This window comes from Atractosteus spatula, chromosome 6, assembly GCF_055471065.1.
Source record: "Atractosteus spatula isolate fAtrSpa1 chromosome 6, fAtrSpa1.hap1, whole genome shotgun sequence".
Taxonomy (NCBI): Eukaryota; Metazoa; Chordata; class Actinopteri; order Semionotiformes; family Lepisosteidae; genus Atractosteus; species Atractosteus spatula.
In genome coordinates this window covers 11,504,797-11,531,219 of record NC_142711.1, presented here as the reverse complement: position 1 = coordinate 11,531,219, position 26,423 = coordinate 11,504,797, and the positions used below count along the sequence as shown (strand labels likewise).

The 26,423-nt window shown below is 37.8% G+C and overlaps 4 protein-coding genes and 1 non-coding gene across 6 annotated transcripts in view; 1 reads left to right on the top strand and 4 right to left on the bottom strand.

The window, feature by feature from the left end:
- Positions 1-1,485, top strand: part of lyn (LYN proto-oncogene, Src family tyrosine kinase) — a 35,138-nt gene extending 33,653 nt beyond the window's left edge. For both annotated transcript variants that reach the window (XM_088919336.1, XM_088919335.1), the window contains exon 13: positions 5-1,485. In XM_088919336.1, the coding sequence (XP_088775462.1) occupies positions 5-207 (203 nt within the window). In that variant the 3' untranslated portion in view covers positions 208-1,485. The remainder of the gene's footprint in view (positions 1-4) is intronic.
- A 331-nt stretch (positions 1,486-1,816) lies between these two features.
- On the bottom strand, positions 1,817-12,315 carry LOC148831821 (kinesin-like protein KIF20A). Its single transcript, XM_088919334.1, has 18 exons — positions 12,157-12,315; positions 11,362-11,457; positions 11,152-11,271; positions 10,840-10,978; positions 10,370-10,554; positions 9,469-9,580; positions 9,165-9,353; positions 8,521-8,632; positions 7,701-7,763; positions 7,468-7,614; positions 6,522-6,684; positions 5,833-6,012; positions 4,958-5,097; positions 4,202-4,367; positions 3,695-3,818; positions 2,918-2,988; positions 2,337-2,456; positions 1,817-2,056 (listed from the first exon to the last, which is right to left on the bottom strand). The coding sequence occupies exons 1-18, from the start codon at positions 12,313-12,315 to the stop codon at positions 1,817-1,819; spliced, it is 2,526 nt and encodes an 841-aa protein (XP_088775460.1).
- Positions 12,316-14,278: 1,963 nt separating this feature from the next.
- On the bottom strand, positions 14,279-16,419 carry rps20 (ribosomal protein S20). Its single transcript, XM_088919333.1, has 4 exons — positions 16,315-16,419; positions 15,678-15,777; positions 15,289-15,362; positions 14,279-14,497 (listed from the first exon to the last, which is right to left on the bottom strand). The coding sequence occupies exons 1-4, from the start codon at positions 16,315-16,317 to the stop codon at positions 14,315-14,317; spliced, it is 360 nt and encodes a 119-aa protein (XP_088775459.1). The 5' UTR covers positions 16,318-16,419; the 3' UTR covers positions 14,279-14,314.
- LOC148831820 (small nucleolar RNA U54) lies at positions 15,444-15,509 on the bottom strand. The gene has a single exon (XR_016091291.1). It is a non-coding gene; the product is annotated as a small nucleolar RNA U54 (small nucleolar RNA).
- Positions 16,420-20,143: 3,724 nt separating the features above from the next.
- Positions 20,144-21,169, bottom strand: mos (MOS proto-oncogene, serine/threonine kinase). Its single transcript, XM_088919377.1, has one exon. It carries the CDS (start codon positions 21,167-21,169, stop codon positions 20,144-20,146), a length of 1,026 nt encoding a protein of 341 aa, XP_088775503.1.
- Between the last annotated feature and the right edge of the window lie 5,254 nt (positions 21,170-26,423).

Here is a 26,423-nt window from a genome sequence, read left to right as displayed (position 1 = left end):
GCAGGAATGAGCAACAGTGATGTAATGACTTCAGTCCAGCGTGGATATCGAATGCCTCAGCCTGAAAACTGTCCGAAAGAGCTCTATGCCATAATGTCCTCCTGTTGGAAGACTAAACCCGAAGACAGGCCAACTTTTGACTACATGCAGAGTGTACTGGATGATTTCTACACAGCGACAGAAGGGCAATACCAGCAACAGCCTTAGAGTGATTGAGCTTTACTCTGTGGTTTCTGATGTTTAATGGTCTGGCTACAGTCATGAACAGGAGAAGTGACTTTCAGTGATGCAGCAGGCTCACAGTGACAGCCCTGGCAGTCAACCTAATGCTTAGTTGAAGCATTTTTTTTTAAAAAAAAGAGGCTGGTTTTCCTACTTCAAATTGAAGTTAATTTAACATGAATTTCCTTGTTCAAGTTGTATTTTTACACCAAGTTAAGACTATGAAGCCTGTGCCTTTTTTTTACATTTCAATCCTACAGAGACAACTGGGTCCTCAACTGTTAAAAAAAAAGTTTAAGGACAGCTACAAGATCAAACAACTTTAAGATTGAGTGGCAAAAAGTTTATCATTCATCTGTCTTGCGGTCTACATTTGTCATATTATGCAACAGCTGAGGCCTATTGTTTTAAGCACAACAGAGGTAATGTGTACTTTTGCACCAGAATCATGTGAAGCATGACTATTGACTAAATGTTTTTTTTTAAATATAGCATACTCCAATAATTAACTACTAAGGTAAAGTCAAATACTGTACTACCAAGAAAAACTCCCAAAGGGTCTTACCATACTTTAGTGGACCTAATAATAATCCCAGAACAAAACTTTTTTGGACCGCTTGAAAGATAAACATCCTGCCCAGAGAGAAGAAAGTTGTCCATCTGTACAACTAATCTGTGATGTGATGTCTTATGTCCACATTAATTCACCAGCTGTTTCAGAAGCCAGAGAACCTTTAGATACTAATTAGATAAGGAACCATTGAGATGCCACAAGACATTAGCAGCAAGTCAAAACAGTTTTATATCATAATTAGCCCACTACAGTTTTCCGAAATAGAGCAAAAATACACCTGAGAGAGCCTTTTGATTTAGGACGTGTATGCTGTAACCCACTGGCCAGGTACAGTGTCCTCCAATATACAGTAACAATGGTATGTACAGTAACTTGCTCTTGGAGTGCATTAAAGACAGGTGACTTTCTATTTAATTTTATACTGCTGTTAAACAGTTGCCTTGGACTCACATTTCTGACTACCACATTAGCAGAGATTGCCAACCTAACAAAGTTTGCTTAATCTGCCTTGTTTTAACAATTGTAAATTCCAGTTTGTACTAAAATTACTCATGTTACCAAGTTTATTTGTCATTATATAAATATGTATGTAAATATTGGTGATTTTTACTGTAAAATGAAGAGCTAAATGTAATATGCACACTGTATAAGAATTAAAAAATATTTCAATAAAGAGGCTTTTTTTTAATAAATGTATAAGGATTAAGACTTTTTTTTTGGAGATACTCACAAAATGTACAGTAGCTGCTTCACAGTTTAAACAAACAGCCAGGTAGTCAAATGGCTTCAGTTAAGTTGAATAAAGAGGTGAGCAAGGAAGGATTCATGCTGTAGCACATCTCACAGAGCAAAACTGAACAGCAAAAAAGGTTAAGAAAAGGACTTTCCAGGACTGACAGTGCAACAAGACTAAACCGACGACATTTCATTTTTTGGTCTTTATTTAAAATAAAATATTAGACATTAATATTCTTTAATACTTTTTAACATTTCTAAAAAACATTCACAGCAACAAATTCTTCACAAGGCTCTCTTCCGGGAGGAGCTCTGAGCGCTCTTAGCAGATTTCTTCAACGTTCTGCTCAGTTTAACAGGAGAGGAAACGGATGCCTTTATATTTGCAAGCAGGCCTTTCTTGGGCTTGGGCTGCTCTGGGGCCTCTTTTGAAATCCTGTTCAGCTGCTCAAGTTCTTCCCTAAGTCGTGACACCAAAGTCTCTAGTTCCAAGGTGGTATTTTGCAGTTTTTCAATCTCATGGTCCTGTGGAATGCATACACAGATTAGGGTGCAATTAACCATTTCTCTATTAAATTGGACGTACATTTTCTGTCACCGTCATGCTGGAACGTCTGTTAAAATCGGACAAGCTATGTTAGTCATTTTAACAAAAACTGCATCCCAATAAAGTAATGGGAAATCTTATGACTTAATTCATTATTTAAAGGCACTTTTCCATCATCTTGATGATTTAGAGTTAATTCATAATCCAAGTCAGCTCATTAACTAGACAGTATAACCTTCAATGAAAAGAAGCGCTTACCTGGTCAGTAATTTTCTGCTGCAGGAACTTAATTTCTGTCTGTTTTTTCATAAAGCTTTCTGCAGCTTCCTGAAGGGTTTTATTCAGTTCCACAACCTTTTCTTCCAAAGATTTAATTACCTAATATAAAAGGATGTAAGTGAAACAAGAAGGAAAGAAGACTTGTTATAGTGAATAAAAGCATATTGAAAATCTCCTTCATTAATTGAAAATGTGTTTAGGCATACGATAAGACTCTGGGTTTTAATCTGGAGAATGCATACCATTGTCTAAGGCAATGGAAAACTTGCTTGTAAGCTTACATCACATTATGAGAAGTTATTTAACAATACAAGATCCTTCACACATTGATTCCTAATATCGCAACATCACTTGAGTGACTGAACCATTACATTACTCTCAATTAATGTTCAAAGAAGGAAATGTTCCTTCACTTGTTCAAAGAAGGAAACCTTAACTTCTCTTCAGAACACGTTGACAACCTTGGCTGATTTATTCAGGATAAATAATACCCGATTTAAAACAGTTGTTCTAGGGCAGCCATACACAAAACAGATTAATCCCTTGCTGAAAACAATTACCTTGTTTTTCTCTTCTTGCAGCTTTTCAGACAAGGCATTTGCCTCAGGAAGTGCATCATTTCTCTTTGACTCTTTCAAAAAACAAACAAATCACGGATTTATAATATATTTATTTAACTTTATTTATAGAACATATGCAAGTCCTTTTTCCTTCTGGGTGAAATTAAACATTTTTAGAAGTATTAAAGTATAATGTGTTGCATAAAGGAATAACTCTACTTTATCTACTGTACCACCAGTGCAACCCCATTAAACAGTGAACCAAGGGAGAAATTAGTCCATAGTGGAATTTAACCAGGACACCCCATAGTGAAGGAAGTGGTTTCCATTTAACATCCTATCCGAAAGGTGACACTTCCTATGTACAGAGAGGTGAATAATTCTGCCAAAATGAGTACACTACAAATTACAAAGGGATAGCTCCAATAAGAGTTCTGGCGGAGCAAGAACTCGCCTGAAGAAATGAGAGAGAAATATAAATTTGTGCACACACTGAAACAATGTGTGGTCCTGATCACTTTCATGAGAATAACCTTCTTAAATTCAGCCTTGTCCGCCAGAAACCTATTTGGGAATGAAATGCTATAGCCAAAACAAAGAAGAAATCTTGCACTACTCTTAAATCTGTCAGCTGTAAATAAAACATACCTTCTTACACTAAGGTCATTCCTATTAACAGCTTCTCCTGCACCATGAATATTTTTGTACTATTTGCAACCCCCATCTTCAGCAAAGGATGTGAAAACCTTACACCACAACTGCACTTGTAATATATACCTGAGGAGCCAGACTCAAACTCGAGAGAATACTGGCTTGAACTTGTCATGGTCTGTGGATCAGTAGGATTGCTCTGGAAACTTCTAAGCTTTTGCTCCATTTCAGCAAGCTTTTTTGTCAAATCCTACAACAAAAAAAGGTTTAGAACACAGCACAGCAGAATCCAAAATGTTCTGTCATCTTAAGTAATTCATCAAAAAAAACATTGAAATCTCAGTATTGGTTCCAACATCCTTTGTGGTGTTCCTTATCAGAGAGCCCAGTTATTAAGCAAAGGACTACAGAAGGAGTAAAGAAAATGATTAGACCATTAGAACAAGGTAAAGTGATGGACACTCATGGAAAAACCTAATGGTACAAGCAAGAGAGCCAAAAAAAAAATCTCAAATAAACCTAAAACAGAATCAGGAAAGAGATTTTCAGAAGGTGAAAAAAGAAAATCACCACCTATGTTCTTTCAAGTACAGATTGCCTGAACAGAAAAGGTCTGGGTGAAGCCAAAGGTACCTGGACTCTCTCTTGTTCAGCAAGAAATTCATCCACAGGTACATACTCCTCTTCTACTCTTTCTAAAGCACACTGATAGGCGTGCTCTTTGATGGCATCTTTGTACATTTCAAAAGTATTCTCCAGTTTTTCTTCGTAGCTGTCCTTAAGCTCTTCAATCTGCCTACTGTAAAAAAAAAGGAACAGGTTCATAGTTATTCTAACCGGAAAGGATAAGAACACGTCATTTACATTGCATACTGTTATAAAACTAGTCAAAACAACCCCCAGATTTCAAACTTCTTGAAAACCAATGAAACATGGATCATGCAGTTCAAGCCTACAAAGATTGCTTCTGCCACAGTCTGTTAAATGAGAAAGAGACAGTCCCATGAATTCTATTGCATGTGGGCTTGTGAACATTCTGCTCTTGTATAGTATTAATCCAGGTTACTCAGTCAATGAATGGTTTTCTCTTTAACATTTTGTACAGGAAACAAACTTTTTTCAGATGACTTATGGAACTGGCTGCTGTGAAAACATACAGTAATAATTTACGAGCGCTTTAATACAGAGCTGAAATCAGTGCTCGCGGCATATTGTGGTAATGAAATTGCCACAATCGTGAACGATTTATATCCACATTAGAAATTAATTTATTAAAACCAGCGAAATCCACTTCTGCCACTAAAATCAATATATTTCCCCCCTACATAACTAGACAGAATTTGACAGGACCCTTTCTAAAACTCAGTCAGGATCATTCACATCCCTTACTTTCTGATCTCTTCACTCTCCAAGAGCTGCTGAAGCATTGCGTCTCCCATCTCTTTACGGATTTCAATCTCCTGGACGACATTTTTACGCCGTTCAGCAAGCAGCTTCTCTTTAAGGGTCTCGATAATATTCAGAAGTTCCTTGGGGGGTAAAAAAAGGCAAACCAGGTTTTTCTAGTATTTGGCAACAAAGTCTTTAGATCAAAGTTAATTAGACTATTGAAAAATTAATTGCAGGTGCACTAGTCCATAAAAAGAACACTAAAGAAGTCGTTGCCATATAATGGTGCTGGAAAGGAATTGAGAGGACAGGTTTGAAAGTCTGGAGCGCAGAGAGTTGACCATTACTACCATGTCTGTGAGGATTAAAAGCTACTCGTACAGCAATTCCAAAAAAAAACTGCTTCATATTCAGTGCCCATGCCTTTGCTCAATATAAGTGTTATAATATACCAGAAGTACACAAGTGTAAATGAACTGCTGCATAAGATGCAACAATTTAAATCTATTACAATCATCAGTAGCCCTTGTGATATATACTACAGCTTAACAAGGTTCAATATATACTGTATATATATATAGGTATGGAAAAATAACATTGGAAAAGTTTGTAATTGGGCACTGTACTTAATTACTCCTTAAACTCATTTCACCTGAAACTTTGATAACACGATTATCCATCAAATTCACCCAATAATTTTGCAAAGAAGTAACCATGTAATCTGCACAAGTCTAACTTCCATTTTGAAAAATACCACATTGCAGCCTAAAGCCTCAAAAGAGGTTTTAAGGGTGGAAGATGAGCAAGGAGAAAACTTCCACACGCTTCCCTTCAATGATTTAGCATTTCACCACACCTGGCAGCAAGACAAATACCTCTTGAGGCAGGACTGACATGTCAGATTCATCATCATCATCGAGCAATTCTTCTTCTGACAAGTACATCTCAAGAGCTTCATTATCAATCACGCCATCTCTGATGAGAGGCTTTCCATCCTTTCCCACCAATCGGGGAGCTATACTCTCCAGGGTTTTGGGAGGTATTATTTGAACCACCTGAAATAAATAAAGAATACATCACATGAAAAAATACCAGGGGTTTAGCACTATACTACCATGTGTTAAACCTACAATCATATAAGTAAGCTACAGTTAATCAGAGTGTACGAAATATCAGCTCCTTCATGGTCCACAAGTGGATTAGAAATACAGTGGTCTTCGATTACCCCAACGTTAACAAAAGCAGACCACAACTTAAAAAAAAAAAGACAACCTTTTCCTTAATACCTCTGTATTCTCTAAATTGTATAATATATATTCTAAACATTTTAAATTCTAGAAAATCAGTTACTTTGTAATTACCGAGGACCCAATTACCATCCCTTATTTAGAATGAACTGTGAAATTTAACCTCAGATAAACCAGACTGCTGCTGATCAACAAATACAGCTGGTAAAAAAAAAAAACAGCGGAGTCACAAACCAGATGCTTCTCTGAAAGGAAGAAAAGGTTTTGTTCAAAACCAATGCCAATAGAATTCCACTGGCTAGAGTAGAGCAACACACCTGTTTGGCCACAGCAGAGAACTTCATCACGTGGAGAGTCTCATCATAGGTGGAAGCACACTGGTTAATGTTCACAATCATACACGCTCTGCCCTTCCCACAGAAAATGGACTGAAACAGACGTGTCAGTTTGCTCTCGCGAAAGGGGACATAACCATTCCTTCTTCCAAGGGGAGAGAAAAAAAAACAAATTGATTAAACAGGAATAGAAGCGCAATCAAACAACTGAAAAACAATTTCACACTTAACCACAAACTGCGACACAAACATGCTCTTTTGATCAAGATCGGCACTGCCTTCTAATTTTGATGTACTTAACTGGATTAAAATTCTTTGATTATAATTCTTTGAAATTACCACAAAACCTTTAAATCCAGACTTCAAAGAAGATACAAAACTGCATTCCAAGTAGGAAAAAAAAACTCCCTATTTTCATTCAAACCGATAACAATTTGAGAGTAAAGTTACATTACTAGCACTAAAAGCCTGACATCTTCACTAGAATGAGGTGACGGGTTGTTCAAGCTTTCTTTTGCTAATTTTTTATTCCCTCTTGTGATCTGGAGCCAGTACCTGTGGCTCCGTCCTTTGGTTCCTGTTCAAAGTCATTTGCTGTAAATTTCAGATTCCTTATTTGAAACGGCTAGTTAGAGGATTTGAATGCCACGTTCATAAAGTTATTCAACATCCAGTTGCAAAGATACCCGTTTAAGTGACTTGTCAATTCAAGACAAAATCTTAAAACCTTTGAATTTTGTGTGGCTATTAATCAAGTACTGTAGAAGCTGAATGAAAGAAAACCATGAAGAAGCCCATTTTTCCTGTGCAGCACTTTCAGAAACCTGTCGCATGCATAAGAAATACCAATATAATTTTGCATCCATTTCATCGACTAAAACAAGATCTTGTCGGAATGCCCCGCAAACCTTCAACACAAATCACTTACTTGGCGTTCTGGTTCTGACGCAATGCAGCTATGCACTTTCCCAGAATAAGCAGTGAATTATTAATATTTCCAGCCTCCTTCAGGCGCTCTCCAAAGGTCTTAGTTTTGTTGCAGCGTTCCGAACCAGCCAAGTCACAAAGCGAAAGTCTAAGGCAAGGGGGGAAAAAAGTTCCTTGGCACATAGCCTTTTAAAGTACAGTATATGCTATTTTAAATCATTTGCCCAGACTTACTCAGACATCCTGCGGACTTCAGTTCCATGAATTTTCATCAGTTTGATAGTAAATATGCTGTGGCTAACAAAAAGAATCAAGAATCAAGAGTCAGAAGGGGAGGCGTGACAAACATTTGATATTGCAACAGTTCAACAGATGAAGAGAAAACCAACCTCGAGAAATTAACTATTACACAGCTGTAATCTTTTAACAACTTAAGATGTTTAAGTATAAAATGTACAGATGTTACCAATTAATTTGCTCCAATCCACTGACTGATAAGGTGTGGAAAGTTACTTTTATCACAAGAAAAAAATAATTCCAAGTGACACAGGAGGTCAAATCAATCGCCCAACACATCTGGGAACAACCCTAGTGATAAAATTGAAGTCCTGCTCTTTGAACACTTATTTGCACCACATGATGTGGTCACAAAAAACACCTCTTGCATACTGTAGCTATCCAAAATACTTTTAAAAAGTGTTCTAGAAGAATGACAGGGCTTCCATAAAACAACTGTAAGATGCTTGACGAAGAAGCTGCATCCATGTGTGATGTTTTTTAAAACAAAAAAGCACCATGGAGCCTCATCAGGAGCATGGAAGAGATGGGGAGAACACAGAAATGAGAAAAGGGTAGTCTAGGAGAACAAATAAATAAATGAATGCACAAATGAGTAGGTAAGAATAACTGCATACAGATGTTAGTACAGCTAGTACAATACAGTAAATTATAAGTTAATCAGTCATTATTAAAACCACAGTATGGGGGCCATCAATTTTCATATGAAAAGGAAGAAAAATTCTTCACATAAATGTTTTAAGTAAAAGCCTCATACCTTCGGCTTGATGAATGGTTCATCTTTGTAGAGGCGGCACTTCGATTTTTATTTCCTACTCTCAAGATCTTGCAGGCTTCTTCAGTGCTCTGGACATTAATCCACTTTAAACCTGCAGAAAGGAATACAAATTACTCTTCAATAATGGGCACGTACTACTGATGCCACTAATGAGATTTTCAGCATCCTATTTACAGGACCAGCAAATGAGATCTTTCATTATGCTTAACAGCAGAATTCAAACCTAAGGAAGTACAGTACTTTGATACTGTATGTTGCAGTGCAGAGCAGTTCTGATATTTGCACAAATACCACACTATAAATTCCAGGAAAAGTCTTTTTGGAGGTATTCATACTCTCCCACGCAAATACATTTTGATTTAATGTTTGCAGTATGTACGCACAAATATCAAAGCAGACACTTTAACTTTAGTCATATATTCCAACATTTTAAAAGCAAATGAAGTACAACAGATCTCGTAACTGATCAAATCCCAAGGTTAACCTTAAAAAGGTATATAGTGCATCAAAACAGTTTAAAGCATAGAAGGAGGTAACGGGGAAAAAAATGGTAAATTGAAATCAAGTTCTAAATGAAGCAAGAAGTTCCTGTATTTCCAAAGATATGCATTCAAAGAACTTGCCTCTCACATACGAGTTTCCAGAAGAGTCCTCGCACACCCTCAAGGCAATCCGCTTCTTGTTTTTAGAAGTGGGGATGGGTTCAAGTAAGTCATACACACTTTCATTGTAGATTTCAGAGAAAGAGACCCACACAGAGAACAGGCTTGAATCCGTTTCAGCGGCTGAATCAGTCATGTCAAAGGGACCAGCTGATTGGGGGAAACAAGCATAGATGTAAAAATCATTTACAATCGATTAAAGCACAATTCAAAAGCAAAGTTCAGGCAATATTTAGCCTCCTTGAAAGAAGAATCCTTGCACTACCTGTCTGATCATAGGATACCGATGAAAAGGAGAAACTTGGTTCAGGTTGAGATTTTAAAATGCCTTTAAGATTGGTAGTGCTTCTGGTGGCTTTTGTAGATTGTTCATTTTCCTAGATGCTCGAAAGAAAAAGCTGAGTTAAGAACAAGCTGCATTTAAAATTCTAAAAATGGAAAGAACTGTTAAGACATAGTAGAAAACTCAGTTTTGAAGAAACACACTAAAAAGTAACTAAATGAAGCAAGTCTCGCCGCAATAGTAAGATATCCTTGGAAGCATGTCCACTTACTGTGGGAGGTTTTAGGGAACATCTCCAGTAAAAATTTTAATTTAACATAAAAAAAAGAATTTAGGTCAAAACCGGTCACAACAGTAGAGGAAAATAAAGATTAACACTTCTGCCTTTAAAATAAATCGACAGCATTGGTGATTGAAAACAATCAACTGCTTCATTTTGTGGTGGCACATGTTCGAAGGTAATATTTATATATGGAAAATTCAAAAAACAACTGTGTTAAGAAATCACTCTTACAATGATTAGCTTTCAATGACGCTTGTTGTGAGACACCATGCGAACTATAAGGATACCAGACAGCTATATCCACATATTTTGCATCACCATACATCTACAGTACATCAAAACAGCTGTGGATAGAAACTTGAAAGAGCTACAGATTAGCGAGGGGTTGTTAATGAGTATGAATTCATGAATAGCACCGTTAGGCTCTAGAGCACTATCACCATCCACAAAGCCCTATTAACAAAAACAGTATTACACCTGGGTCACAACCTACAGAACATATAAGTGGTCATACAACACTTTATTGAATGCACTTACTAAGACTGTATTCAATTTATCATTCCAAAAAGGCCTATATGAGGAAGGTAAAGCAAAACAAACCTCTTTCAGCAATGCTAACACAGCAGCTTTTGTGCACTTCTCCTGCTTGACCTGATCATGATCTAGATACTGGACATCATTGCTAAGATAAGGCTTCAAATCCATGTGCTCATATTTCCTCCCTTTGATATGGTCAAAGATCACATCAAGAGCTTGTGGCAAAATGCCAGGGTCATTTGATGATCCTGCCAAAAAAAAATATTCACTTGAATCCTAGAATGATATTAAAAATCATAGGACTTTTAATTAATTTCAACAGCAGATTAAACTGGTCATTCTATATATATATAAGGTGTCGGATACTAGAACGTAGTCATTTGGTGTTTGACAATTGAAATAACTTAACAGTAGTCTTACCCTTTATTGTTCATAAAATACTTGATTTAATTATGACATTCTCCTCTAACAACAGTCTCTCATGTACAGTATATAAACTGTACACACACACAATGTATATTAAAGTTATATACCTTGGATTGTATGGGTTTTTCCTGCATTGGTCACCCCATAGCTGAACACCAAAGAATTTTGTCCTTCTAGGTAACTATACACAAGACTTTTCACTGTGTTTTCAAAGAAACGGGTCTGGGTTGTCTCTGGCCCAAAGATCTAGACAAACAAAAACAAGATGAGTAAAAGGAACTCTGCAATAAAATCTACTGCAGTGTGCTATTTCACTAAAAGAACACACTAAAAAAGTATGCAGATTTATTCTTGGTGAACATGCTCAATCTAGTCATCAATCTACAAATCTGGAAGTGTAGATTTTACAATAAAAGCACCTGAGAAAATGAAAACTTATGCACAGCTTGGCCAATCCCTCTCTCACTGTTCTTCATTGATAACGAGTCCTTAGGAGCCTGCAGTACTGCAGTTTCAGAGTTTTCCAAAACCACGCAACCCTAGGAGAAAAAGCATAGGCTGCTACTTACAACTCGAAACATAATATTCAAATAACTTACTGTGCACATTTGTATTTCTACCCATTTTACCTGATCCTCATTGTTTGAGAGCTCTTCCTTGGAAAATGGCCTCACTCGCAGGTAGACTTTCAGCTGCTGTTCTTCCGAATTGCCTCCTGACTCAACCTAAACTCATCAGGAGAAGGACACTCAGTACATTCAGTAAATGATCTTGAATTCTTCCCCCCCCCACAAGTGGACTCAAAAAAAGAGCTAGACAAAAGAAGATTACAGTAGTGGGTGGGCTTGTCACCCCTCTGCTACATTAATTAGCTCAAATCAAATTCCTAGGTTTCAGAAAAGCTTTCAATTTGCTGGCTAAAAACCACATAAAACGTTAACAAATTAACTTAGGAAAACCAAGCAATTTTTAGCAAAATCATTGCAAATTAAAAGAAATACAAGCAAAAAAAAAGGTCTTAAATGTGTTAAAGATGCTGTTGTGGCAGTCTTGTTTTATGCATTTGCAAAAAATACTTCAAATACAAGCACGATACAGTATAAGTAAAAGGTTGACACAGTAGGTTTCACAAATAGAATGAACGTCTCATATTAGATCATCATAATAAAATGCAGTGGGATGAGACAGCAGTAAAAGTTATTTAAAATTTGTCTATTTATTATGCTATGTAACACTAATACTCTGGGGGAAAAAAAACATTGTATGTGTAAACCACATCAATTTTGGTGATATAAATGTATTCCACGTGGTATTGCATGTAGATGATTAAACTGCAGAACAACTTTATTTTGGGTATTTAAATTAATACAGCACGCAAGTACACAGTAAGAGGCTAAAGCTTTAACTACTGGAGCAAGACGCACCTGTGCCGATACTGTTGTTGCAGATATTGTAGATAGTTCAGACAGCACACCTCTGTGAAGATTGTCAAAGTGATGGTCATGCGGTGTGGATTCCATGGCGTCCGTATCTGGATGCGCAAGTACAGAGCTTTCATCAGTAAAGTCGATTTTCGCGGACATCTCTAAGAAAACCAATATATTGAGTTCAAATTAAATTACAAAACGCCGAACGTCCCTTTATGGCTCAGCTTGAATGACGAGACACTGCTGTGCTATATCTAAAACTTTAAAACTTATTTATACGCTATATGGGAACAAAATAAAGAACGATTCACCTTCATCTATGGTTTCTAAGAAGTTCAGCGTTGTCGTCTAAATACAAAAGAGGTTATAACTCCTGTTTCCAAACTCCTGCTCCGAGAAGCGATTCAATGTAATTAAATGAGCCAAACCTTAGAACCTCAAACTCCAAAATCCCACGATAAGCAAAATTAAATTCAGGTGAGCAACATCCCTGGCTCCAGGCGTTAGCTGACAACATCAATTACATGACTGTCCAATATTATCTTATATTAAGTAGTATAAGATATTTACGGTCCCAAAAAGATTGTGAAATCTACTTTTGTTTTAATGTGATAACTTTCGTTTCGTGTTTAATTCGAAATAGTGTGTGTATAATATTTGTTGACCTAGTTGTTTTTTTCAAGATTAAGTAATTGCGGGACAAGGCAGGTGTTGTCAACTAACAACTGCTTGTCTTGAGTGCGCAAGGTCATTTCCCAATATAAACCCCACTTTGAACAACTTTTTTACATCTGCTTCCTCAGTGTCCTCAATTAACGCTCAACTCCCCTTCAGACTTTTAAAATGAACTTTTTTATTCAAATAAATAAAACACAATACAGTCGGGTAAATAATCCGGTATACTTTTTTCAAAGATTGAATAGTATCCCGTTCTTATTTTAAACCAAGTGCAACGTATTTAATTCGACAAATTTATAATTTTCTAATGGACTGGCGTCCGTTCAGGATGTACCCCACTTTGCACCCGTTGATTGGTTCAGCAACGACCCTGAACCTGAGGAGGCGGCTAGAAAATGTATTTTTCCTAGTGCAGTAATTAGTACGTTGAAAATTACAGTAGAAAGTTCCTAATGTAACTTTGTAATGTAAAATAATTACTACATCTTAAATTTAAATTTACTGTGCAATGGATTCAATTTGGCTAGCTTCGTTAATTTGTGAGGTATTTAATCCATCCAAGAAAAAGATGTAGAATTTAAGCGAGAGTACTTTGTAAGAAACAAAAACACTTTGAAACAACGTTCAAAGTTTTTAAGTATTTCATTGCACGTGTGCATGCATGACAAACTGAACTTCAGAACTCCTACGTAGACCAAGACAGTCACGGACCTCCATGCTTTGGGAATTTTATAGTTTAGCAAATGAAAACATTGGTAATCCGGAGAAATATTATACTATTAGGATTAAAAAGTTTTAAAATTCCACCTGATAGTTGGAGCCTGACAATCATGGTTTCCTAGCCCAGGGCCTCCTGATAACCCTATCTGCTCGTTTTTGTTGCACCGCGTCTTTAGTGAACCGTGATTTTAAAATACAAATTAAGACTAGTTTAATTGTTTTTACTATTGGAAAGGTCATACATTAAACCAAAGCAAACACAATTTTTAATAAAAATCCGGGATTGAAATTTATGGGCATTTAAAAAAACTGCACTGTTCAAAATTCAACACCCACCCTCCATATTCTTCCGGCCTTTCAGTGATCTCCATCGCTCGTCAGATCTCAGGTGACCAAAGCTGGGTCTAGACTTCAAAGGTAAACCGTGTTGGTATTGTAAGTGGAATTCTTGGAATAACCACACTTCCCTTCAGTAAGGACTCGCCCCTTGACCAGAATTGGTGAAGCAATTTTGCATGATCGTGTAGTGTAATAGATTTTTGTCAGCACAAAATGACTGCTTCAGGTCACTGAAGTGGATCTGATAAAAGTAGGTCAAGCTCCCCACTCCCCCTTAACCAATAAGTGAAATGCATCAAGATCCTTTATTCTAATGCACGGAATTAAGAGCCCTTGGTATCAGTAAGCATCTCTCAGGACTAAAAAGAAAACACCCAGGCCATTATTTTTAAAAGTTTATTACAGTTCCAAAACAACCTTATGCATCTGCAATTGTGACCTCAACCTCCACACCAGGTTCAATACTGATGGAGGTGATCTGCTTGACAATCTCGGACGGGCTGTGAAGATCGATGAGACGCTTGTGGATACGCATTTGGAAACGATCCCAGGTTTTGGAACCTTCACCACAAGGAGTCTTCCTAGTTGTGATGCGCAGAGTCTAAAGGTTAAATAAAAAAAACAGAAATCAGTATCAAGCTCCTGTTACATACCCACTTGTTAGTATTTTCACAATTTGAAGGAGGACGTATTTGAAAAATCTTTCATCCTTTCAGGGGTCACTGTACATTAGCACAGTTAATTGTTAAATTACTCAAATCAAATGTACACACCGACAACCCTTTTTAGTTTAGATTCTCCGGTTAACCCTCAGGATGAAGAACAGCCCTTCACAACCTGATTATCGTTCAGAAATTGTGAAGAGATTCATTAAGAAATATCTGGATTTATGACTAAGGTTTAGTGCTGAATTTTTCTCTAAAATCTCCAGTACCAAGAATAGAAGTTTAGTATGAATCTGGCACCAATTAACTCATTTACAGAATAACTTTCTAGGCTTAAACTTAGTGCTATACTTTTAATCCAATCAAGAGAGAGATGGCAACAATGCATTTAATGATTGCCTTTTCTTAGGACCTTTAATTCATACATCCTTATCCATCAAAACAGACAGCCACAAAATGAAGAGAAAGCATTACAGTAAGTGCTCAGATTTGTCCACTTCAGTCTACAAACTGTCCAGCACCTTATGAGAATACAGTTCGATCAAGCAATGCATTAGTGCTGCACGACATTCAAATATATGGCACAAATAGATAGGCCACTGTCTAATCCCTAACAAAATTAGGAGAAGTTAACTCCCCTGCACAAACGCCTTGCTCCCCACTTGACTGTACACTAATATGGGAAATCAAGGAACCCCAGTGTGCAGTGCAGGCAGCTGGCTGGTACCTTGGTTGGCATGCGGACAGGTCCCTTGACTTTCAGGTTCTTCTCCTTGGCACCACGGATCAGGTCAGCACACACTAGACAACATGGAAAAGACGGGGGGGGAAAGCTTTCAGACCTCTGTCTGCGCCAACCAACGTGGCGGCAGGAACATACAAGAATGGCTCAGAATAGCGTATAACACAATCAGTGTATGTCATTTGTAAGCATTATCCTCATGGCCAAGGCAACTGCATTACAGCAAATAACCCTAAATCCGACAGAACGGATCACAAAACTACAGCGAATTGGTATTTAAAAACAGTCAACCAGTCATCGTGCATTTCACTTGACACCCGTTGACAGCTACACTCCGGTCTGTACGGCCTCTCCAGCAGACCCAATTCACTTACCCTTCTCCAAAGACTTCACATTGCGGCTGGTCAGCGTGATTCTGATGCGGTGGATCGCAACCTCAGCCTCAACAGGCGCCTTGCCGGTGTCCTTGAATGCCTGTTTTAAAAGACGGGCATCTTCAACGCGTGTATAACGGATGTGTGGGACCATAGGTCCGGCGGCTGCGGGACCGAGCGATTCCCGAGTGCTTGCGAGTTAAAGAACGTTTAGGTCAATTTCATACTTTTCAGAACATCGCTACAGGGAGAGAAGGGACAAAACTTCTTATATCAGGGGAAAACATCCCATCGGAGAGAATTTTCTAAAAGAAGCGACAAAGAAGGCCTGCAGTACAACAAAATTAACGCGAATGGATTCAAAACAAAACTTATAGAAAACATATAACCATGTTTTTCTTCTTCTTTTTTTAATCAGCCGACATGCGATCTAGGGACCCCACATAATAACGCTAATACTGATAAAGTCTAGCTTCTTCACCCATTTCTGCTATTATAACTTTGGAGGCTCGTCTCAAACCACACGTGTCGCTACTGAAAGCAGGCCTTCATCACGCCGCTCCGAACAGCAAAGCTCACATAAAAAGCTTTATTGTAGTAAGTTGCATGAACAAAAACACGAAACCATCGTTCTCACCATGTTTTAATGTTCCTGACCGACTTATTCGAAAGAAATCCAAGCGAACAGCGGTGAGCCAGGAAGCAAAAAGTAACCCGGGCCACGAACACGGGCTTGCAGAAAAGGAAAGAGCGTAGGCCTGCCAAGGGTTTTATACAACACATACGGGCACTGAGCAACCTTTGACCCCTCCCGCCGAGGAGAGCCAATAGCGGCGGCCGTGTCCTCTGTCAGCCGCTGTTCCAATTCACCCTATTGGTGAGCGCGGGAATCTCGAATGTGACGTAGGCGCTTCGGGCGCGGAAACGGGGAACCAAAACCAAGCACGGTTACCGGTTATGCGCACTAGTGGGTACTGCTATCGGCGGCTGGTGTTGTCGCAAGAGGCACGAAAGATAGGTGTTGTTTACAGGCTTAGGTTTAAACATTGTAAGACTTAATACAGAAAAGAAAAATAACAAACACAAAGGCAGATACGGACAGGATAATGTATAGATCTATACACAAATACGACAAAGAAATGGAAAAATAAATAGTAACCTTACAGTAAAAGAAAAAAAAAACTACATAGCAACTCACGAATAAACAGTAGTATATATAGGAATAAGTTAAGGTTTATTCCATGCTGAAAAGAGAAAAGAACGTTTCGGTTATGGAGCCTTCTTCGGGTGTAGTGTAAATAGTGGTATTGTAAGCAGCAGGCGTGTTGTCACTGCAGCTGATGCCGGCTATGAATGACACATTGTTGAATGGAGGCGAGCGTACTGTAGCGCATTCACCTGGGGTACGCGGCGAGGGGCAGGACAGGAGTAGAAGTGGTCAGGGCGGGGACGAGGAAAGCCGCTGACCAGTGCAGCTGACCCGCTGCAAAACGGGCGTACAGTCTGGTGACATCGGCCGGATTCTTGTAAATAGTTCCCTGGTTTCGCACCCCTGTTATACTTGTACCCAAGTGCCACCCCATCACTGTGTAACTCCCCGAATAGACCCCAGTGTGTTGTAAACACACTGACTGCAATGAGAGTGTGGAGTCAAGGTAAAAGAATATTCAGCACTTTGAAAGAAGAGCTTCGGGACGGCACCATTTTGGGACAAGTATAAAATAAGGTTTAAACATACTGTATGACTTGGAGTATCAAGAGTGATAGCAGTATGACTGTCACATGAAGATCGTATGTTCAAATCAGTCTTAGTCATTTTTAACCTTATATGAATGTATGCAAACTGAAATAGACCACATCTGCTACAGTTTGAACAAGTGTGCGCAATGTTGCATCAAATAATATATTTAGCTGCTGTTTCCATTATGTTTTTAATCAATGTTTATTAGGTTTTCACAGATATACCGTAGTTTCAAACAGATGGTGAAATACAAAAACATCCGTTAAAAAACACCCATTACATTTTTAATAAGAAAACGAAGGAGTTCTCTCATGAGAGGATTACTGTGCAAATTTTGGAAAGATCAGGAATACTGTAAGTTCAATTATAGCTCCGTGTGGGATTTTGCATTTAGCAGAGGCAACTACTACTATCCAGAGCTCTTATTGCTAATTACACTACAGACATGTAAATAACAGAAGAATGTTTTTGAAAACAAGTTTCAAAACTCTCGTTACAATTTTTTTTTTTCCTTTATACACAAGAGAAAGGCTCCACAGGAGAAAAGGTTTGTTTTTTTATTTTTAGCACAGAATTAACATTGGGGGTTCCTTTGCAGTTTATATTTAATACAATATGAGCCCATGAACAAATAAGAATAAATAAAAACATGTAAAATATACAATCATTTGTCCACATTAAGCAGGTTTATAGCTGTGGTGATAAAGGCTAACTTAGTCCTATTCTAAGATGGCCTGATGGAAGAAGCTCAACTTTGCTGTGCAAGGGGTGGTCATGCAAGTCAATAATTCCTGCATATTGGCCTTCTACGTTATTCGTTTGATGTAAATGTCTGACACTTGCCGCTGTTGTACACCAATAATTTTGTTGGCTACCTTCACTATATTTGTTTTTATTGCGTGTATTAAGGTAAACCAGGAGACTGCAGTGAATGTTAGAACAGATTCAATAAAGGTTCTATAGAATAAAGTTACTGTTGTAGTACACACATTAAAAGAGCAGTGTTTTCTCAAGAAAAACAATCACTTTTGGCTCTTCTCACATATGGCATCCATATTTTCCTCAAAGATTAGTTTGTAATCAAGATATCTGTAACCATTAACAATTTCAATTTCTTGCTCCTCAACAACTGTTGATTTTGCCACAGGTGGTTGCTTTCTAAAGTCAAATGCATACTGTATCTTTGGGTTTTGACACATTAAGGTGAAGGGAGGACTGGTTACACCATTCAGCAAAATAGTCCACAGCAGGCCCATGACCAGTGTTTATACCTTGGAGCAGATTGACAATGGCAGTCATCAACACTTAATGATGTGTTGGTCCTCAAAGGGACTTCTATAGCCTCCCATGTAAAGAATATACAGGATGGGGGCAGCACATAGCCCTAAGGAGACCCCATGCTCTAATACAAAACCATTGACTCTCTTAAAGTAGTCTTAAAGCATTTGTGCATGTATACTTCATTAACAGATTGAATACCACTCCTCCATCAGACAAAATGTTAAGGCATTTTTCCAATATGGGAAAAAGTAACTGGAACCTATAGAGCAATGCAGAGCAGAGACCAAGGTCATAATTACCTAGTCTGTATCCAGGTCCCTACTGTAGTATCTGACTAGAAAGTTAGATCTAAAACAAATGGGACAATATGGAGGGGAGTAGCAGACAAGAATTCAAGAGATAACATGTCTGTTTTTAACCAAGCAGGCACAGTTTCTAAAAGATGAGAATGTAGCTAGCAGCAATTTTGCAAAGGTTGGTTGATTGGTAGTTAAATCTGATAAAAGGGGAGTTCAAGCCCCCTTTTTAATATATGCTTCTAAAACTAATTCAAACACGTTTTGATGGTTATTCTTCTAAATAAAATATGTAATGATTTGGTCTAATCATTTTGAAGAAAATAGTTTGTAGTACACATTGGAATGCATGCAAAAAGATAAAAAATGTGGGGAGAACTTTCCTCTTAATAGAATATAATATACCCTGCTAGGCAAGGTAGTAAAGTTGCCCATCAGCTTGGGTCCCGTTTCATCTTCTCCAGTAGCAGAGTAGATTATTTTATTTAATCACATTATAGCCAGACTTCGAGCTATATAGACACCCTACTTTATAGAGGTGGTTTCAAGTCACACCCCAAGCTTAAAGTATGTCCTGTTCCTTACTGGTGTATTAAATCTTTTTTAAAATATACATTTAAAAAAAACTTTTTTATCGCTGTATAAATTGGTTTTAAAAATTAGTTTTGAATAAGATAAGTCACGCTTATTTAACTACAGATGCAATCTACCCATAGTACCAAAAATAATACTTTTTCCAAGGGAATTAAATGTTAACATTAACATAAATTAACGTTATTTTGTATTCCTTATGCAGCAAAGCTTCCATCCCATAATTTGGTTAAAATCGTTGCAAAGAAGGCTGAGCCGTGGGTATAACAGCATTGCGCCCTCTTCTGGAATTTCTACTATAGTTCTGCCACAATTACGTACTGTAGCACAGAAACCCAGAACAACATTATTAAGATGTAAAGATATAGCAATCTTGCCGTACAGAAAATATAAAATAATGCGTTAAAACCTAGGTAAACAAAACGGTCCACGTGTTCCATTTTATAATTTATTTAAACGAGATAACATCATTCTAGTAATAAAAGACATTTAAAAAGTTAACAATTCACAGTAAACAAGACGGTGTCGATTTACACCAGCTATTGCGCCTTTTATTTTCACATTGTCATCAATAGGTCCTGTAACGTTTCAACTTTACCTATCAGTTCTTTGGCGCTAGGTCTTTCCCTAGGGTCCTTGTTCCAGCACCTGCACATGAAGGCTTTACAAGTTTGTCCCAAAGGAGTTTCGTTAAACACACCGTCTGTGACAGCGGGGCGTAAGTCATACGCAACAACAGCATACAGCACAGCTTGGCGGTCGCCAGTATATGGCTGGCCTCTAGTCATCAGTTGCCAGAAGGTGATACCAAACGAATAGATGTCTGCTTTGAAAGATGCATTTTCACCCTTTAGAAGTTCAGGCGCCCTGTGAGTGTATGTACCGCCCAGGTGACAATTCTGGGGTTTTGCAGGGGATATGTCGTTGTAGTTGTCCACTTTCTGGGAACAGCCAAAGTCTGCAATTTTGCAGATGTTGCCGTCAGTGACCAGTACATTCGCAGGCTTCAGATCCAAATGAATGATGCAATGCGAGTGCAGAAAATGTAAGCCGTTAGCAATGTCCTTGGAAAACCGAAAGCACGTTTCTGTTTCAAGGGGAGGTGCATGGTTATATATAACATGATGCAAGGTGGCTGTTCCCGCAAACTCCATTATGATGGTGCCTATGTTGTCTTGGTTTTCCACGCTTTCGGGAATGCAGGTGGTCGCTGCCACAATCCTGACAATATTCTCATGTTGCAGATGGGCGGCATTCAGTTCAGACCAGAAGCTCTGTCGTGAGGCTAGCTTGTTCTTTGTGCATTTCTTGACTTTCTTCACCGCTACCGTCTTCCCGTAGTAGGTTCCTTTATATACCGACCCAAAGCCACCCGAGCCGAGGGGATGAAGCAGCCGCAGTTGTTTCCACTGTATGACACAGGACCAGAGCTTCAGCGCATTCCGAGCTTTAAAACCTTGAGATGGTAAATGTAGAGTCGAGTCTTTCACATGCCTCTCTAAGGGGCTACTACATGGTCCTAAGTCAATGCTTGGGTAAAATTCCTTTGGCAACAAACGGCTGACTGGAATCGGAGAAGGCATTGTTATCCCCCGAACACACAAATATCTGTCATCTGTGCAGTCTGATCACCCTGGTCGTTTACCCTTCAGCAAAGCATTCATCGTTTGAAACCCATCTAGCAAAAGTCGGTTAAAGGAAAAAACCTAGCCCCGCTTGCCGCTGTTTTCCTCCCAGGTTAATCCAATTAAATGATGATTTTCAACCAATAGGAGAAAGGTACCGGCAGCGACAAAGCGGTCGGTACCCATATTGTGGTTCGTGTAAAATACTGTCACACGTGTGTCTGATTAGCTGTCATGGAAACATTTTCAGAAAGATGGCACATCGTTTAATCTGCGTCGTTTTTGTCTTAATCCTGCTATTTTACTTTATTCTCCCTAATTTTAAATGTGTGTTTTGTAACATTATTACGTTGTATAATATATAATAATTATCTATAATCATTTCTAATTATATTTCAACATTATAATATATTACAATTTTATATATTATCACGGGTAAGACTTTAATTCTAGTTTTGTATACATCGCGTAGAATACGTTCAGTCTCTGTTACTTTATAAAACTAAATTGCATGTATGCAAAAACGTTGTTTTCGGCGGTCAACAGCACAGAAAAATACAAATGAATTTACATGCTCCTCTTTTCCACATATGTAAAATCGACCCTGAAACGGATTTTATAAAGAGTACAGTAATATATGTGACAGTTCAAGAGGAGAAAGTAATCTTAAGAAATGTTTTAAGAATGTTGTCTGTCTCCGATGATGGGAACATACCTTTTCATACAAGATGTTGTCTTGAACGTTTTCATTGAACCTATTTGGTTATTTTTAAGCTCCACCTGGGTTATTCGAAAAGCATAATTTTATTGGTTAAGTTTAATAACGTTTTTACAGTATCTACACAGATAGCTGTAATAATGGAAAGGGTAGTAGTTCAGGTGGGTAGCTGCGTCACCATGCGTAGGCTGCAAAGGAACAAGTAATAGGTTTATTCCCTGCTGAAAAAAAGAAGAAAGAAAACACAACGTTTTGGCCGTGGAGCCTTCTTCAGGTGTGCTGGGAGTCCCTGGAAAGGGACTGTGTCCCAGTAAAAAAAAAAAACATCTGAGGGGAGTTAATCATAAAAGATTTCATTTATAGGAAAGTTCCTTGACAAATCTCAACAGCCCAGTTAAATGTACTGGTAATGGCTGTGAATTATTACATTCCTATAAAAGAGATAGATAATTTATTGATGATAGCAAGAGAAGCATCTAATCAAGAAGGTATCAATCAAAGACAGAGAACACTGTCCAATTCTGTGAGCCTCTCACATTCATATAGTCAGCGCCAGCTCATACACCCCAGTGATTTAATCAGTGCTAGAGAGCAATGACATGATGCAAGTCCTTGTAACAGGAATGACTGACAGCACAGGCAAACATATTTACAGTATTTCTACTATAGCTATAAGCAACTGCTTTTGTAATTGCTGTAAATTCAAGAATAGGAAAACCACACTTAAACCTTGATTTGCACTGTATAAAATATATTTTTTTACATTTAAAATTGTTTTTTTTTATTTTGTGCTTCAGTATGTTCCACAAGAGGTGGAGCAATGTACTTTTTTGTGAATTTGTTTCCTTTAGAGTACCATGGTTTTCACTGAAATTCATTTTGATTAATTTTGTGATTCATTTAAATAATCTGTGAAAATGCATCTGTGTTTTAATATCAGGGAAGGAAAATCACACCATTAGCTTGTATTTATGGTTCCAAAAGTCATTCAATAATAATAACAGGCAGCAATTACATAACAATCTTTCTGAGGAAGGTTTTAAGTCGATTAGGACAAGTGACTCTGATATCCTTGGGGATAGAATTCCTGAGCTCTAGGGCACAGTAGGAGGCTCTATCACTCATGAAGCATAAGCAAGATTCGTGGACAAAAAAGAGACCACAATCAGACAAAGATTGTGAGTTGGGGAGAAGGAAGTCATTAAGTCAGATATGTACTGAGGTCCTGCGCCATGAGGAATCTTAAAGGTGAGCATGAGAATTTGAAAGCAGACATGAAACCTGACAGGATGGACTCCTGGACAGGGTGACCTGGCTGGATTCTGGCTGCTGAATTCTGTAACAATTAAAGTTTAAGTGTGGATTTAGACCACAAGCGAGTAGGGCGTTGCAGTAATCAATTCGGGAAAAGACGAATGTGTTGACCAGCTTTTCCGCTACAGTCAGAGACAACATAGGATGCAGCCTGGCAATATTTCTGATCGTGTCAACACAGCAGAACTCAACTAAATAAGTCCCACTCTGCGGTAGAGGGTCAGGAAGTGTCTATATCTTGAGCAAAGAATCAGATACTACTAGCAAGACACATTTTTAACACCCTCATCAAATGATGTGCCTAAGTAAGACTAAATTGAAAAGCCGAGAATGCTAAAGTCCCTGAACTGGATGTTATTTCATTCGATTACTAATCACTATTTGTAAGCATAACCTTTAACATTACACTAATAAAAATAGCTGTGCTAATGTTTTTGCACATTTCTGGCTTCACTGATATCTCTTTAGTCAAACAAACAGGAGTGTGTGCGTTCAGTAATGAAGCCTTCCTTTTATTCACAGATTAGGATGACCACACAATCTAGGGTGAATGGACGAAAATACCAACTTCATGCAGTGGGATACAGCAAATATCACTTTATCTAAAAACATTATTAAAAAACACATTATTACAGAACAAAATAGCCTCCACTCTTTTTAAGGAAATTATGTTGCTAACTTGAAAGTGATTGACAGCTATTGTACAGTTGATTCTTTAACCTTGGACTGATACTGCATGTCTCTCATGGTGTTTCTGGTTCTGAACAGAAGTATTTTTCTCATGTTTTTGATCACATAATCTGAATAACCTGAGACTTTACAAGAAATATAAAAACTTATGATCACAAAGATCAAGTAGTAGAGCTACTCCAGTCTATTTGCTACTAAAAAAAATATGTAATAATTTCAGGGATTACTATTATTTTTAGATACACCGTATACCTTATTATATAGCTCAGTATTTTACTAAAACTATTTTATTAAGTTTACTTCCATCCTGTCATCCAGGGTCTTTTACAGGAAGAAACAGGGGCTAGTGATTGAGGAATAATTCCACTTTATTATTTTCCGTACATTTTCAGTTCATTTATATTTCCCAGTGATAAAAATACATTCCTACAGACATACAGTACCAGAGTGCAACACTTTTTACCTGTCTTTGTATTTGTTGTCGGCCTGCGTTGAGATTCCTGAAGATTCCTGAATGAATGTTTCTCTTTCGTCATAGTATCGGGGCTTGTAAGTGACTTGCAGACACTTTCATTCATGTTTCTATAGTGTAAAAAACAAAGCTTCTCTGGTACATTGTAAGCCAGTGTAACAAACGTATAAATCACATGATTTATTGGAGACAGCTTTTTGTGTTTTAGTGGTAAATTAAAGTCTTTTAAAAACCCACATCAATAAACCTTGTAGCATTTGCAACAACCCAGAAGGTTTGGTATATATAACCCTCAAATTCACATAAACAGAAGCAGCTGCAACAAAAAGCAAAACCTCAGGCATTCTTACAAAAACAACTCCCACAACATAGAAAGCTGTGATTGAAAGATGTTTGTGATGTGTAAAGATGGGCATAGTGTAGATACACTGACTGTAAGGGTTAGTGATGTAAAATAAAGAATTCAAAAATAATTTAAATGTATATCAGGGTAAACATACAGTATATACATACAGAAGCCTATTTATTCCCTTGAATTGCCACTAATATTTCATTTAGCAAAAGAAAAAATCTTAATGAAAATTTCTGATTCAAAATGAATTAAATCATTCTGACTTAAGATGTAAAAAAACATTAAATGTGATACTGAATATATTGCTAGCATACATGAAAAAATATGTATGTATTTCTATAATCACAATGTTTAGTTAAACAGTACATTGTCTGTATACATGTTGAAAATACTGTAAATATAATCCTTTGATGATTTTTAGGTCACCTGGAAGTTTTACTAAGCCTCAGAAATTGTATTGAAACTTCTAAGAGTCACCTTGATTATCTCAGAGTATTAAAATAGGCTTAATACAGAAGTAAAACAGTGAGGACCATGTCTTCATGGCATGAGTCAGATGATTGTCTGAAGAGAAAAGCTTTCAACCTCAACAATTCTAGTGATGTACAAAAAAGTCCATAAAGCACTGTAATTTTGAATGGTGTATCCAACTGTTTAGTTGCCATAAGAAAGTTTAACTCAAATTTGCAGTTAGAAAAATGGTTTAGGAGGCAAACTCACACCCAAGAGCAACAACCAAGAATTTTCAAAAGCTCTGGCATCTCTGGGATGAAATGTTTCTAACACTGCTGTTTGAGGTTGACCTCATGAATTTGGTGTCTGTGGCAAAGTTCCATGGCAACGTGGAAAGAACAGACACATAATAGCAACTAACTGGCTCCTATGATAAGTGGGATAACACGACTCCGAATGAAGCACAATTTGAGTTTTGTACATTATCCCCAATTGTGTGATTAGCACAGAAATGTTGTTTTTTCCTGTTCATACTTGATTAAAATACGTGATTCAGCTGCTAAGAAGCTCACGTTTGGCCACGAATGAACTTTGCCACAGGACATTGGCATAAAGCGTACTTCCAAATCCATTCATCCATTTTTCTAAACCACTTTATCCAGTATAGCGTCAAGGGGAATGCTGGAGCCTAATCTGGCAGACAACGGGCACAAGATACCTGGATGGGACACCTGCCCATTGGTGGACACACACATACACTCATACCGATTAACCCACCTCTTTGGACTGTGGGAGGAAACCGGAGTAGCCGGAAGAAACACACACTTCCATTGGGAGAACAGAGTCTACAAGTTCCATGCAGATTGCATTGGCAGGAGTTGAACCCAAGGTGACGTGAGGCAAAGAAGCAATACAAACCACTGCACCACCGTGCCATGCCGTATACCTCCCAATTGACTGGTTAAAGGAGCATATGATCAAAATTATTGATGGGCGTCACCATCTCCAGACCTCGATCCAATAGAAGATTTGTGCCTTAACTATAGGTAATAAATCACTAACTGCAAAATGTGAAGGAGCTGGGAAAATTCTGCATGAAAGAATGAAAATTCCCTATTGAGCAGAGCCTTGTCATTGCTATCAAAGCCAAATTACTGATTGCCTTGGTGTTGTAGCGGCAAGGCTTATTAAAAATACAGGAATTAAGTTTGCT